Raw genomic sequence first — 15,540 nt, 5'->3', positions numbered from 1 at the left:
AGTCGCCCGCCGGCCGAGCTCGCGTTGCGCCGTGTCGCAATGTTATAGAACCACTGTGCAAGTGAGTTTTCATCAAAATGAAGTTAATCGTCTGCGTCTTGTTTGTTATTGCTAACATTAGCAACAATGGGAAAGCGTCTTTGGACAGTTTGGTGCCTATGAGCACTAATATATTGTTCGAGGATACTACAAAGAATGCAGGTAAAGTTTGGGTTATAACAAAATATGTCTTAAAGTGCACTTCTAGAAAGTAGGTATTTTAAAAGAAATACCTAGCATTTTGTTAATATTACATAGTATTGGAAATGTGTATTAGCAATAAGACTAGTAATTCAGTTTGGGAGTTGACCCGAAGGTTTTCTGTTTATATGTTTGAATTCTCGATGAAATTTGCTATTTTTTTAGGGTTCCGTACCTCAAAAGGAAAATCGGAACCCTTATAGGATCACTCGTGCGTCTGTCTGTTTGTCTTTCCGTCTGTCACAGCCTATTTTCTCTGAATTCACTTATTTTAAAGTTTTGACTGATGAAAAATAATTATCATTGATATATGTCTACTCAAAAGATACCTACTTAATATACTATGATGTATAAAACGCATATCTAAACAACTAAGCTTGGGCAAAGATGGACGAAGGTCAAGACTACATACAGAAGGTTACTTACTCGCATGTTTACACTCTACATTTTCATTGCAGACAAATCATGCTATCGGCCTTGTAAATTCAACGTGAAACCGCGAAAGTGTTATTATCAATTCAAAATAGAGCCAACGATCCTTGAAGATGGAAGACCAGCGCTCACTGTGAACGGGATGACTCCGGGACCTCCTATTCATGTTTGCGCTAATGATATTGTAGTAGTTGAAGTGAAGAATAAGGTGGTTGGGCAAGATATGGCTATACATTGGCACGGTGTGGAGCAGAAGGGAACGCCGTATATGGACGGAGTACCGATGGTTACACAATGTCCTATTAGCTACGGATCCTCCTTCAAGTATGCGTTTAGAGCATCTTCTCCGGGAACTTTCTTCTATCATGCGGACTCAGGTAATTTATTATCGCACTTCTCTGCCTTACCTAGACGTTAAGTATTCGTTCTGTTCTTTTTTAAACAAATCAAACACTGCGAAGGTTTTATACACACTATTATCTTGGTCTAACTCTACATACTTAATGTAGAGTTAGACTAAAATAAGTCTGCAACAATTTTGATAGCACACGAAGTGCAAGTGTTATTTACATACACTGCGTGTGCTATCAAAATCGTTGCAGACTTATCTTGGTCTAACTTTAGGTGGGTACTCTATGGTTATACTGTTGGCCGCGACTTTGTACGCGTGGATTTGAATGTTGGTGGTTATATATTGTTAAACTAGCCGACCCACCCTTATTGAATGCAAGGCACATCCTCTTATTTGGAATGCTTTAAATCGGCCACTTGTGTTTTGGCTACTATTGGTTATGGTAGTTGGTTGGTTAGCGGCTAACCGCTTTCACTGCACATCAGCTATTTAGAAATTTTGTACGGCATAATGACATCTTTTTAGCCAACTGCTGTTTTGCAAATGACTCGTTTGGATTTTTTTCGTGATTTAGCATTTAAAAAAATTTCTTTGTACTTTCTAAGAGTTTTGAATTCTGATTTGCAGTAGGCTCATGTTTAATTAAATCTGTAAATCTATTTTTTATTTCTCATGCTCTGAAGAAGGGTCATTGCTGTTTTAAAAAGTGTGCAGAAAGTGATACGTTTCTGCATTAGAGCATTTTATTTTCCAAGTACGATTTTTTGGTTTGGATTGAAATTTGGTTGGATTCGTTACACAATTTTCATTAATTCCATAAATTCCATAAATAACGATACTTTTTCTAAATGGTTAATTAAAAGTATAGGTACCCTCAAGATGTGCTATAAAAATATACTGTCATGTTTTAAAAAAAAATATACATGTTTTTTACTTTCCTCGTATTCAACGGGTGAAGGGCATCATTTCAACCTCGGACTATTGGCGCTTTCGCTGCGTTCGAGCGCCAAACTACCTCGGCAGAAATGTGCCCTTTCATCCCCTGGTTAACAATCTACTATTATTTTGACGACCGGTTTAGGCTCGAAGGATTGTATATTGACTATATAGTGAACCTCCCTAAATGCTGATAGTTTTGAGTTTAAAAACCGGTAAATTGTATTTGTGTAATAATAATCACCATACGTTTACCAATATCAAACGCTCTAAGTTTACTGTGGGACTCGATTTGTATCCCAACATTTACCTATATTTATTTCCTCAATTCCAGTGCGTCACCAAAGCGATGGTGTGTATGGCGCGTTGATAGTCAACCAGCCGCAGCCTCTGGAGGCCCACTCCTCCTTATATGACTTCGACCGAAGCCAGGAGAATACCCTGATCGTGGCAGCCAAATTCCCGGAACTTATAACCCCCAAGTGGGAGGATTCTAGTCAGTTAAAGCCGAGTTCCTTGTTGGTTAATGGACAGGAGGAAGATTTTAAGTAAGCAGTACCTACCAGCGATAAATCTTAAATTTGTCAACTTTTTGTTTCATTACTCCTAGCGACCCGCACGGGTAGTTCAACAAATTTACACAAAACCTTTACAAATTATACATATAAACCTTCCTCTTTATAGTGATTAAAGAGAATTTAATCTACCAAAAAATAACGCATTAAAATCCGTTGCGAAGTTTTAAAGATCTAAGCATACATAGGGACATACAGACAGCGGTAAGCGACTTTGTTTTATATTATGTAGTGATAACATTAATTTATCTTTCATTTTGTCGTTAGTTGGTCTGTAATCGGAGAACGTACGGTGGGTTATTGAGAGGCTTGTTAGTAGTTACTAAACAGTTACTTATTTAATTACATAGCGTAAAGTGAAGGCGGTACTTTTCAATGGCTGATTTGACTACAGGTATACGAACGGAAGTTATCCGTAGTGATTGTACTCATTATAATTAAGTGTTTAGATGTTGCCAATTTCCTCTTCCTAGTTCAGTAATCATCTCTCGCTTCTTCTTCCTCGCGTTATCCCGGCATTTTGCCACGGCTCATGGGAGCCTGGGGTCCGCTTGAAAACTAATCCTAAGAATTGACGTAGGCACTAGTTTTTACGAAAGCGACTGCCATCTGACCTTCCAACCCAGAGGGGGAACTAGGCCTTGTTAGGATTAGTCCGGTTTCCTCACGATGTTTTTTTCCATCACCGAAAAGCGACTGCTAAATATCAAATGATATTTCGTACATGTTCCGAAAAACTCATTGGTACGAGCCGGGGTTTGAACCTGTGATCTCTGGATTGAAAGTCGCACGCTCTTACCGCTATAGGCCACCAGCGCGTTTTTCCTAGTTGAGTAATCAATGTTAACAATATTTTCATGATTGTTTTTTTTTTGTAATAAATTCCTGTTAACCTGACAAAAATTATCATTATATTAACTCGATATACAACTCGTTATAAATTAATTCGAGTATTTTGAATACTGCCAAACTCGCAAACTGCCGAAGCTCGGGAAAGTACTTCGAGTTATTAAACTGTACAAATTATTGTTCGTTATTCCAGGATATTTGTGCTGCCAAGTTTCGCATATAGACTACGTCTAATCAACGCGATAGCGATCGAATGCCCAGTGGAGGTCACAGTCGATGGGCGTGAGATGGTCGTCATAGCCACCGACGGCAAGCCAGTCAAGCCTGTATCGACCAGCCGAATCCAGCTCTATCCAGGTATTACTTTATTATTTAATGCAATTTCTAATATGAATACACCAAAGTACTTAGGACATTTAGTAAAACACTGCTTATCGTTTGTCTTTACTACGCAAAGAGATTATATAGCCGGGTTCGGTTTGGTTAGGGCTGACTGACGCTGAATGGCGATTATTTTCATATGCTTATAATTATTTAAATTTCACGTAAGAAACTTAATAAGTGACATATTTATTCATAGCGCTCCTCAGCCACTATTTTTGTGCGCAAAGCTTTACAAAAAACACCTTGAAGTAACCTAGGTACTTAGCTAGGTACAGTCAAAGGCAAAAATGTCGATCCAGACAAATGGCTCAAAAATATGTGAACACGACTTTATTGTCTAAGGTGTAAGATATATTTTAAGTAAGAAGTACCTAGTACCTACCAACGATAAATCTTATATTTGTCAATTTTATATATATATATATATTTGAAACTTTGGGAATGTATATAATATATTTATTAACCTTTTGGACGCCAATGACGGATATATCGGCAGCGTAGGTCCAACGTCAAAGAACGATTAATCCGTCACAGACCACAGAGCATTATAGACGTACGTGCAATCGCATAAAGTTTAATTTCAGTTTTGACACCGGTGGCGTGGTGTCCGAGTGCTAGCTTTTGTGTTTGACATGGCGTCGAGGTTAACAGTGACTTTATATTTCTACAATTTGTAATTTTTTAGAAATTTATTCAATAATATCAAATCTTGTAGAAGAATATGGTTCGTAAATTTATTGTAGAATTAGTCATATAACTTTTAAGTTTTAACATAGTTTTTAGTTTTTAAGACTTATTGTAGGTATTATAATTAGTCCTGCGTTATTAAGAGCATTGCATACTCAACTGCATTAACAGATCACTCCATTTTAGAATATCAGAGAGGTTCGAATTAAACTTACAAATTTTTCTTGTGACGTAATTAGATCTTATATAATCGTGGTTTTATAACTCCAAATAATAATGCATTAAGTCTAATTTATTTCTATAAGAATCTACGGAGAAAGTTGATAAGCCTGTGGTTGTCGGTTTTCACTAGCGTCCAGTGAGAGGAGAAAGGTGCCCCGTCTGCGCTACTTTGCTTCATTCAAGAGTTAAGGTTACCGTACTTACCGTGAAACTGGTTACGTTTGTTTTCGTTTCACTTTCAATGATTTCCCGCTATTTATATCGCGGCATTTGTTACATCGTTTGTAATTTAGTAAACGTTTGATGATACTATTACGTCAATTACATGTGCTATGACTTGTATTGCGTCAGGTAAGTACATTTGCGTGACTTAAAACAGCCAGAAATAATGGTGACCTACTTACACGAACTTCCTATTGGAAACTTTCTTGCATAACGGCAATCTCAACAGTCATACGTTTATGGGTTTTTAATATTTCAATGTTTATATGTCCTGATTTTTTTACAAATTCCATTTACAACTTTTGAAATCTATTCAACATTCAATTTTGTTTTTATGGGTATGGGTACGGTGTTATGAGTAGGGGATATTACTGCAATGTTCTGCCACCAGATCAGCACTGGCTTTTTTAGTTAACCATAGAGTAACTTATACATACTGTACCTCTAACAGGTTTTTGACAAGTTTTCAGAGATAATAAAATATGACATTGATGCATCAAGGAGGTTTGTTTACAGAGGACCTAGCGGGAAACGCGAATCCGAAATTTCACTGTCACTCGTGACAGAGATGTTAGATAACGAAATTTAGATTTTCTTGTTTCGCGACAGACCCTCAGTTTGTGGTAGTGGCGCCACCTACGCAGAGTTTCGCGTAATATTCCCTATTACTTTCCTTTAAACGCTCTTAAGTCATACATGTATTTGTTAGTATAGGTACAGTTACAGACGTCTGATTTGTTTGTACCTTTGTACCTACTAAAGTCCTGTGGGGTCTCTCTCTTCCTAGTCTCTAAGTGAGATCTATGTGTAAGATATACAGCGTGTATTTTTAATACAACCGCAAATCGAAATGAGGCGCAGATTTCTGTGTTATGAAACATTTTATAAGAAATTATTACTTTAGCCTTAACTAACACAGAGCAATTAATTCTTGATTGTTTTTCGAGCGGCAATGTATTGCGTTGCGTACATAAGTCATCACTTGTGACGTCGCGTCAGTAAGTGCGACGTTTTGAATGAAAACAAAGTAATGATACATTGCGTGTTGAATTATTTTATAAGGAAAAATAAAGGTCGTAAATTTTTAGTAAAGCATATGAAAGTTAAGTATTTCGGCCTATACTAATTAGTAATTACCCTAAAAATAATGTGGTCATATCAAAATTACACGCATTAGAATAATACTTAGCCTTCTCCAAGTAACAAATATATTATGAAAGAAGGTTAGTTATCCGATTTATAATTGACATCTTAACAAATTTAAGGAGAGCGTATGGACGTCGTAGTGCGAGCGAGCGAAAAGATGGGCGGCAACTGGGTGCGTGTGCGCGGCGACGGCGCCTGCCGCAACCTGAGCGCCAGCGCGATGCTGCTGCGCCTGGGATTCAATTATACTGCTATGTTAGTCGATGGAAAGGTAGGTATGCTATGTCAGGGCAAAGATAGATATAACTCCGTAATAGATGGATACAGTCTAAGGAAAAAAGTGCCTCGAAAATCACGAAAATTTGATTCTCGATCAGATGGCGCCACTACCTTTGGCCTACTCTCGTATAGCGGCGTTGACGGTTTAGATTGTTATTTAACAATTTTAACGCATAACATGGGTCAAATCATATAAAAATAATTAATGCAAATAAATAAATCATTTATCCTTATTTAAATACATTTTATCGTATTTTTATAAATCTTTATTTTTAGTTTTAAAGTGTGTCGATAGATGGCAGTGAATTTACTGTGGTTACAAAATTTACTATGACAGTACCGCTCTATCCTATTATTTCCTTTTTGGTCAGGGGTATAAATATATACTATTAGCATATACCTACACGCAATTGCTTGTGTAATAATACTACGCCGGGAATACGATGCGTGTCTACGGTGGCAGTGGTGGCACCTGCAATAGAGGTTAACCTTTGGGCCAAACACATTTTAGAAAAATGTCACTTCTGAGGACAATACAATAAAATTTAGCGACACTGGTACATATATATTATTACTTATTACTATGTTTATTATTAGTCTCAATTGAAAAAAATAATGTACGCTGCCTGTAAGGGTGCAGCGTAAAACCTTTTGGTTATCATAAATATGCATTGTCTACAGGCAAGACGAGAACGAGTTAGGCATAAAATATAATGTGTATGACCCCCTTACCCCAACCTGGCTCGATTGATTTGCAATATTGCTTTCGTTTGTATTTGATTAGGATCCTGACCACATTTTTCACTCAAAAGATGAGTTCTTTTTCCGTGAACGGTTTATTTGCTTTAATACGACACGTCTAAGGTTTGAACCCACGTTTCAAGTAGTCCAGAAACATGAGATAGGTTAAAACTCAAACTATTTTGAAAAAAAAAAAAAAAAAAATTTTTGGATAAGTAAAGTTTTCCAAGCTTATTGTGTTTTCAGAAGGAGACATTTGCCAAGGACTCTGATTCTGGTATTCAAACATACGGCCAAAACCTAGAATCAATTCAAGATGTGTCTAACAGCATAGTTGATAGATCACTCATTTTAAGTATTGACCGCCACGTATTGCAGTTCAAGGACACCGATAACGACTACCGATATATCAGTGACGCAATACCAAAGAAACCGTTTTTCCCAGCCTCGTTATGTAAGTTAATAATATATTTTTGCTTTTGACAACGTAAACGCATGAATGACTAATTGTAGCATGTTATAAATCCTGACGTACATTTTATGGAGTAGATACCTTGCAATTTTTGTCCATCATTTTAAGGCCGTTCCATCGGTTTGCCGCTGTCTCTGTCACATTTCGCAAGAAGGAACGGGAAAGATCATGCGCGCCAAGTGTCAATTTTGATCGAATTTTATCGATTTTTATTTATTTTAAAAACGTTACCCTACAATATCGAAATTCGAAAGCTATGAAATTACTATTTAAGTTAAGTTTGTGTTTTCTTCTTTTTTTGTTTATAGTATCACATAATAAATAACCGAGTAAAGTTGGATTAAAAGTCCGAGTTAGAGGTTACTTTGGGAATTAATTGTATCGAGCGAAATTTCATAATTCGTGTATCGGAAGCTATGATATTAAAGATAATATAGTCAAGAACTACATATATTTTTTCCACGTCTACTAATATCAACGCCTCTTAGAAAAACATGATCATATAAGGAGATTTTTCGCCTTCTGGCTCAGGGAACCGCCTTAACTTAAATATCCGGTGACCTGACAACTGTGATTTCTATACCTAGTCGTATGAAAGGATAATAACATGTTATATATTGTTTAGCACGATGGCAGGTGACCTAGTTGTATTTGTCCTAACGTGTAGTCACTTATCTATTACGTTTTGGTGAGAAAATTCTTTAATTATTTTTTCTTGGCTCACAACACTAAGGTTTATTATTAAATTAACGAATTACAGAACATTCAAGCAACCATTTGAATTGCAATTGTGTATTGTTGTACATGCTATCGTAGTTTCATTGTTTTTCTTTGTTTTACTGTAAAAATATCTTCTTCTTCTTTAGGCGCCATATCCTCTACGGATGTCGGCTACCACAGTCCGGAACTTTTCTCTATTTAAAATATAAAGTATGTGTATTACAAAATCTATTGAAAAGCAAAGTGTGTACCTTGACGTTACCGAAGGTGTAGTAGTACTTTAATAGTTTTTTTTTCGATGTATGGCAAAGCTTAAAAGTATACCTACGACGTAGGGCGGGAGGCTTACGTATCGTACGTACATCTATATCTATCCACATCTATTCTATTTTAATTGGTTTCAGTCATGCAGAATCTTTAAAATAGTTGTTAACGATTTCAGCACTCGCAGACAAGGGTGTAGTACAAATAAACCACAAGAGCTTCCTCTATCCTAATGTGCCTTTGTTAGTGAGGCCAAATGATGTCAAGAAGGAAATCAAATGCTCCATGGGTGAGAAGGATCAGAGCAAGGATCCACAGTGCTTGCTAGCACTTAATGCTCACCCAGGGGAGATACTGGAACTAGTGTTATTGAATGAAGGTACGTACAATGTTCAGGAAGATCGACCACTTAGGTAGATCAGATGGTTGCTTAATAGTTATTAATTTATGTATGTATAGCACCCCCAAATTGTTGATGTAAAATTTTCTGGTATAAATTATGCCTGAACGTAACACTAAAAGCCTAATCGCTTGCTCGTTATGTGAAAATATTGTCCCTCGCTTTACTCATGTTCATCTTTCTAGTTGTTAATATTTCCGTTTCTTACCTTTTACTCTAGAATTAAATAGTCGGATTTATTTCGTACTGCCTGACAAATCAACGTATGTAATGTTGCAAAAAATAATCTACTTAAATTCATTCATTGACTGATAGACCATCTTCTGTATGTGGTTACAGGTTTTGGCAGTAATGATTCTTACACATTCCACATGCATGGATACAGCATGCAAATAGTAGCTACCATGCAGGGATCTGATGGAAAACCAATTTCGAAGGAAACATTCGAGCAGCTTGATAACGATGGGAAAATTAAGAGGTAAGGTCTTTTTTTGAAGTTGTACAGTCGAAGCCAAAAATATCGATCCAGACAAATGGCTCAAAAATATGTGAACACGACTTTATTGTCTAAGGTGTAAGAGCGTACACATATTTTTGCAACTTTGGGAATGTATATATATTTATGCCCTTGACTGTACCTACCTAATTATTATTTTTTGTATAGTCTAAAAACTACTCTAAAATTGATTTAAAATTAAGCTAAAGACACTTTATGTTTTAAGTTCTAGACATATCGACCGGGATATGGATCGTGATTATGATTGCCTTTTGTATTATTTTCGAGTTTTGTATATTAGTCTAGTGAAACTAACCGTGAACTATTCTAAACTGTCACTTTATATTTTGCAAAACCATAGTACAATATTGGAATATTGCCATTACCTAAGTTTACGCATCGAAAAATATTTTGCATTCAGTCTCAACGTGACAATATCGAAGTTACAGGTTATGTTGGGTAAGAGGAACTTAGTTTATTTTGCTCGGAGCAACAAGAACACTGTGAGAATTCCCTACAAGTGATTTTTCTTGTCCCAAATACTTCTCTTATTCTATCTTATCGTATTTAAATTACAATAGTTATAATATTTTTTTATGAATTTTGCAGGAATATTCAGACGCCTCCGCTAAAAGACACAGTAACAGTGCCAAACAAGGGCTTCACTATTGTGCGGATAATACTGGATAGAGGAGGAAGTTGGCTGCTCGAGTGCCGATCTTGCAGCCTCGCCTTGCCCGCAGCACTCGTCGTCAACGTCCCAGAGTCCCTCCCAAAATCTCTCGTCGACTCGTTTCCAAAATGCGGCGACTACAAGCCACCGGATGTACTACTGCATTAAGGATACTCATAAGACTGACTAAAATACAGGAACATTTTGAAAGTGTTATTAAAGTGATACTCAACTGTATTGCTCGTCACATCGTGAATACGAGTATGTTAGAATTAGGTATTCACAAATTATACCAAATCCCTTTTGCTGATCTTGCCATTTTTGAATATGTAGGATTTTACGAGGATGTATAGTTACGGAGTCAAGTTTAACCAAGCCTATGTATTTAATCTGGTTTCAGTGGGCATTTATACAATAACGCATGTCGAAGGGCACCAAGAGCGTTTATCTAACATTAGATTGAATAATGTATTAAAAAGTGCATGGATTATAATGTATGATTCATTAATCGCAAGGTCTGAATTTCTACTAGGTATGTTTAAATAAGCTGCGCCTTCAATTTTATTTTTAAGTAGGATTATTGTGATTTGTAAGTTGTTTTGTACTGATTTTATAAAATAAAACCAAGGTATCTATATGACATATGTATTGATAAAATCTAAAAAGTTATCTACTTTAGTGTATACTGAAGGAGCGCCTTTATCACCACACGGTGTTGAACCCCAAGATACTACACCAACCACCATTGGAATAAATTTATTATTATTTTCTTCCTTAATTTTCCTATCTTCTCCTTTAAGATTTGGAAGCATTAACGGATATTTGTCGTCATTTTCATCAATAAGATTGTCTTTATCTTCATCAAAACTGTTGTCCCTTTCGTTTATGAATTGAATTAAAGGTCCACCGGAGTCCCCGCTGCACGCTGATACACCGCCAGTGATGGGTCCCGTACATATATTGGACTTTTCGTCTAGAGGATTTGTTTCACCTTTGTCTTTTATCGCTTCAATGGCCTCGTAGCATTCTGGTAAAACGAAAATAATATAGTCGCAGTAAAAAATGAAATAATATAGTAGTATATTTTTTATTATACCTTTAATTACAAAACATTTATTGATAAGTTTTACTAAGATCTGTAAAACAATGTAAATTGTATTTATGCGAGAATAAAAAATCGGATAGAAAAAAAATCCATATAATCTAATCAATCCAATGTGGACTTGAGAATATGAGAAATTGTAGTGTCGTGTTAGAATTAAAACTAAGTCTGGTTGGCGGAAATTAAATCGAACAAAATGAAAAAATCTAAACTCTTTAAATAACTCTCGAATTTATGAGCTTGATTATGATTACCAAAAATAAATATTTTAGCATTTTAACTTACCCTTATAGGGAATATAGGTAACATTGACTTCTTGTAGATACCTCGGCAGGTCCGGAAAGAAGAAGGTGGTTTTCAGTATACCCCACCCAGTCAACGTTAGTGGAGATTCGTAAGTCGCCTTCGAAAGCAAAGGCAGTATTGCTGGCTGTATGAACTTTGTAAACTTAAATGGGTTGCTAGTGTGAAGAACGGCTATGTCATTTGGTCCGATGCCACTGTTAAAAAGATGGTAAAGATAAAAGAAAAACTGTAACCATATTTGGAATATTTTTAACTTATTTAAAAAAAGAAATCGTCCACTAGGTAATTTGATCATCGTCATGGATGGATGGTTATTTATATACACTAACTGCATGGCCAGGTTCATAGGTTAATATTGATGGTGAGTTAGGAGAGCCTTTAATATTTTGTATGGATTTTTTTTAAATAAATTATTTTCCATAATGTCAATAGCCAGAGAGGAGAAAAGGGAATTAGTTTGTATGGAGAAGCGGTCATCCACTATCCTTTTAAGTCTCAGTTTCTTTATGATCTCGTGATATTTCAGATTGGGTAAAGCGTAAAACGATGAAGACATACCCAACATAATCAGGATGCGGTATACGACGGTCTACAGGGGCGATCTGCGCGTCGGGACCGAAGCCAATATTATGCATCTCGTGTGCATTATTCGATCCAGCTATGGCGTCCATTGGAAGCCACTTCACTATGAAGGACTCTGTCACGCAGTGGCCAGCCGTGAGAATCTTAAACATTACTGAGCTGTCTTCAAAAACATATTAGGCCGACGGCTGTATTATACATAAGGTTTCATGCAATTGAAAACCACCCCTTGCAAATAATAAGCGTAAGCTCTATAATTCACCTGTGAGTAAATTCATAGTATTCGTACTTTAATTATTACTTTTTATGTAAAGTTGTTGGGAGCTGGCACGGTAAGTGGATTAAATTCTCTACAAATTGTGAAAATGAATAACGATTAAAATATTAACCAAAAAAGTTTTACTTAAAATTAAAACTGTGCCACATACCCAGTTTTGACTAAGTAATGTCCCACCGCAGATATGAGCTCGTATCCTGAACAACCTTGTCTGCAAGGAGACCAGGTAAGGGTGGTTGGAATGTTTAGTGCTGAGCCCACCGATCAATTTACTATCTGACTTTTGACTCACTGGCGGATGTGCTGGGGAAATGGAATTTTATAGATAACGTATATTTTGGTCAATTCGGATCACGTCCTTATGTCGGGTAGTTCCAAAAGTCACCCATAAATCTATCTATGTCAGAGTACAGTCTTCATCAGATACCTATATCTAAGCGGCTAAGGTGCTCAAAAATATCCGAACACAGCGCCCTGGCACGTTCAGATATTTGTGAGCACTTTGGCCGCTCCGATATATCTGATGGCGACTATACATTTTACAAGTAAATTTATTTATAAACAAAAGTTAAGTGTGAACTCACAAAAAAGTAAGTAGGTACGTATTTAATTTAATATAATTTCCTTATGTCTCTGTTGCCCCAATGGTTGGCTGATAGAGAATGCCTTTTGGCGTCAACTTCGTCATTTGTACGTTTGTTTGTTTGTGCAATAAAGTTTAAGTAAATATAATAATTATAGGTAGGTATGTACTAAGCAGCAGATATTTAAATTCGTTGAACGATACTATTTATCACACAGTAATGTAATGTGCCTAAAATATTTCATAGTATCTGTAATGTTGAAAGCAAAACTTTAAATTTTATCTGCAGCGACACTATATGGTAGCACCATCAGTCAGTACCGATATGTATATATTCACTACACCAGCTGGTAACGGCCCTCTAGATTGTTTAAAATGATTGAGAAAGTTGCGTTTTATCCACAAGAGTGGCAAAGTAAATTAATGCAAATTATGAGTTGTTTCCTTATATTGGCTGGTAGAATTTACTTTTAATGATGATTTGAATGATAAATATTTAATAAAATAATTTCTATTTGATTTGTTTTGATTTTGTTTTAATATTTTACAGTTATTTTCCTCGGGTTGGTGTGGTGAAAAACTTTGTGTTTCACTCGGTGGCAAAATTTGTTTAACCCTCGTGCCTTGAAACCCTAGCAACGCTCAAGATTCCACTTTTCGAATCCCTTGCTACGCTCGTGGTTCAAATTTGGAATCTTTCGCTTGCTCGGGTATCAATATAAGCACGAGCGGTTAAACAACAACTTTGCCCCCTTGTAAAACAAATAACTAGTTCACAAGAAGTTTGATGTTTATGGTCTGTTCAATTGTTCATCCTCCTCTTCCTTCTTACTCCTTAAATATTGCATATTGCAAACATAGACGAATTCGAAGAAAGGGGCGCTAAACAGAGGCTTTTAAATTACATAAACATAAAAATATATCCAACACCTACCTCCAAAGCCAGAACAGCAAAAGATCAGAAGTAATAATATTTTTACGTGTGACTTCATCGTATAGAATAAGGTTATTGTCACGCAATTAGATTACATCGTGGTTATATCTCGAGGAATGAACCATTTTGTATGCAAAAATCTAACTATCAGTGTGAACATTCAAAATTGACAGCAGTGGTGGACAACAGTTTTTCAATTTAATATAAATTTATATGCTTGTACGAGTTTATTGGATGATGCTGTGCCGTGTAGGTACTTAGCTTAGCGGCCCGCAAAATTGTAGTTTTTAGATTTAGTTGTTTGTTACAGTTTTTAAATAAGGGAAAATGTCATGAAAAAATATATATATATTTGAGATTAGATTATATTTGAAAGAGCAGACTAGAGTAAAACCTTACAAGGTTAAAGTTGGCACGATGAAAAAGAAGAGCACAAAAAATTTACTACCTACCTATATAATTTTCAATTTATTTCAGTTGTATATTATCGTTAATCCATACTAATATTATAAATGCGAAAGCGTGTCTGTCTGTCTGCCGGTCTGTTACCTCTTCACGCTTAAACCGCTGAACCGATTTAGTTGAAATTTGGCATGGAGGTAGTTTGAGTCCTGGGAAAACATAGGATAGCTTTAATGTCGGAAATCATCCCTAAAGAGAGTGAAAAGGGGGTTGGAATTGAGAGAGTTAATGAATTGCCTTATGATTGATGTAAGCAATTAAGCTTATGATCAAATTGAATGATTGCTATTACACTTTGTCCAGGCACTATACTTACTCCAGCTGCTGTTACTGATTCCACGCAGACCAAGTCGCGGCCAAAAGCGAGTATTTTTATAAAATAGCTAGTGATATAGCCTAGCGACGTCACAAGCAAAATTTTAAACAAAAGTATTTTCTCAGAACAATTTAAAAGTAAGTATGAGGTTCGAAATCAGGCTCTTAATGTGATACATGTTTGAAATAAACGGTTAATAGTAATTGATCATGCCAGTGATTATTTCAGTATGAAGTTCTAAATCAGGCCCTTTATGCAGTAAAATTTTGAAGTTAATAGTGAGTATTAATCATGACATTATTTCATCATCACGAGACCTAAACCAGCTTTTAGTCAATATTTCTAATTAGGACAGTTGAGTCTTTGTGTGGACACGCTTGAACTTCAGGGTCCCAAAATTTTCGGAAAATACCTAATGCAAACATATGTGGTAAGTAGTAAGAGGACCTATACAGAGTACTCTCTCCAGGCGGGTGTTATGCCTTAACATCAATTCTTTAATTATAAATACTCATTCTCAGTACAGTACCTAAGTTCAGCGTCTCTGTCGATGATAATATTGTTCCATTTTGCATACTTCTGCCTGACGAACTAAGTTGTTGTGAGAATGCGGGTGTTTACAATATTAGCACAGCGGCGATAAGGAGTTATTTTGGATAATGAGAGGTAACAAATTTATTTCATATAATTATACCATCCCAGTTTTTATTTTTTTTACCTTAATTTAAATATATTCTATTTGTAACATTGATGGCTAAAAATATCTGAGTGGCCATTATTTTCACTTAAGTGGTGAATTGATGATTAGTGTAAACGGTAAAAAGAAAACTTGTTTTCCGAGAAAAGAAACCTAGCTCGCTTACTCTTGTAACCTTACCACGACTGCCT

The 15,540-nt window shown here is 36.0% G+C and overlaps 2 protein-coding genes across 2 annotated transcripts; one reads left to right on the top strand and one right to left on the bottom strand.

Annotated features, from left to right (window-relative positions):
• LOC134742378 (uncharacterized) lies at positions 1-10,727 on the top strand. Its single transcript, XM_063675489.1, has 9 exons — positions 1-201; positions 699-1,049; positions 2,295-2,508; positions 3,578-3,741; positions 6,165-6,316; positions 7,312-7,519; positions 8,700-8,900; positions 9,261-9,399; positions 10,027-10,727. The coding sequence occupies exons 1-9, from the start codon at positions 78-80 to the stop codon at positions 10,256-10,258; spliced, it is 1,785 nt and encodes a 594-aa protein (XP_063531559.1). The 5' UTR covers positions 1-77; the 3' UTR covers positions 10,259-10,727.
• LOC134742401 (kallikrein 1-related peptidase b22-like) lies at positions 10,722-13,973 on the bottom strand. The gene is made up of 5 exons (XM_063675536.1): positions 13,875-13,973; positions 12,509-12,660; positions 12,057-12,223; positions 11,478-11,692; positions 10,722-11,117 (listed from the first exon to the last, which is right to left on the bottom strand). Exons 1-5 carry the CDS (start codon positions 13,930-13,932, stop codon positions 10,723-10,725), a joined length of 987 nt encoding a protein of 328 aa, XP_063531606.1. The 5' UTR covers positions 13,933-13,973; the 3' UTR covers position 10,722.
• Between the last annotated feature and the right edge of the window lie 1,567 nt (positions 13,974-15,540).

This window comes from Cydia strobilella, chromosome 6 (assembly GCF_947568885.1).
Source record: "Cydia strobilella chromosome 6, ilCydStro3.1, whole genome shotgun sequence".
Classification (NCBI taxonomy): Eukaryota; Metazoa; Arthropoda; class Insecta; order Lepidoptera; family Tortricidae; genus Cydia; species Cydia strobilella.
This window is presented reverse-complemented; position numbering and strand designations above follow the sequence as displayed.

What these genes read in the sequence shown, in the direction of transcription:
- LOC134742378 (XM_063675489.1), top strand. Translation starts at nt 78, where the DNA reads ATGAAGTTAATCGTCTGCGTCTTGTTTGTTATTGCTAACATTAGCAAC. An exon ending in CTTCTATCATGCGGACTCAG is followed by an intron (nt 1,050 to 2,294) that starts GTAATTTATTAT and finishes CCTCAATTCCAG; the next exon opens with TGCGTCACCAAAGCGATGGT. An exon ending in GTTTTTCCCAGCCTCGTTAT is followed by an intron (nt 7,520 to 8,699) that starts GTAAGTTAATAA and finishes TAACGATTTCAG; the next exon opens with CACTCGCAGACAAGGGTGTA.
- LOC134742401 (XM_063675536.1), bottom strand. Translation starts at nt 13,932, where the DNA reads ATGAAGTCACACGTAAAAATATTATTACTTCTGATCTTTTGCTGTTCT. An exon ending in CCGCATCCTGATTATGTTGG is followed by an intron (nt 11,693 to 12,056) that starts GTATGTCTTCAT and finishes TCTTTTTAACAG; the next exon opens with TGGCATCGGACCAAATGACA. An exon ending in TACCTATATTCCCTATAAGG is followed by an intron (nt 11,118 to 11,477) that starts GTAAGTTAAAAT and finishes TCGTTTTACCAG; the next exon opens with AATGCTACGAGGCCATTGAA.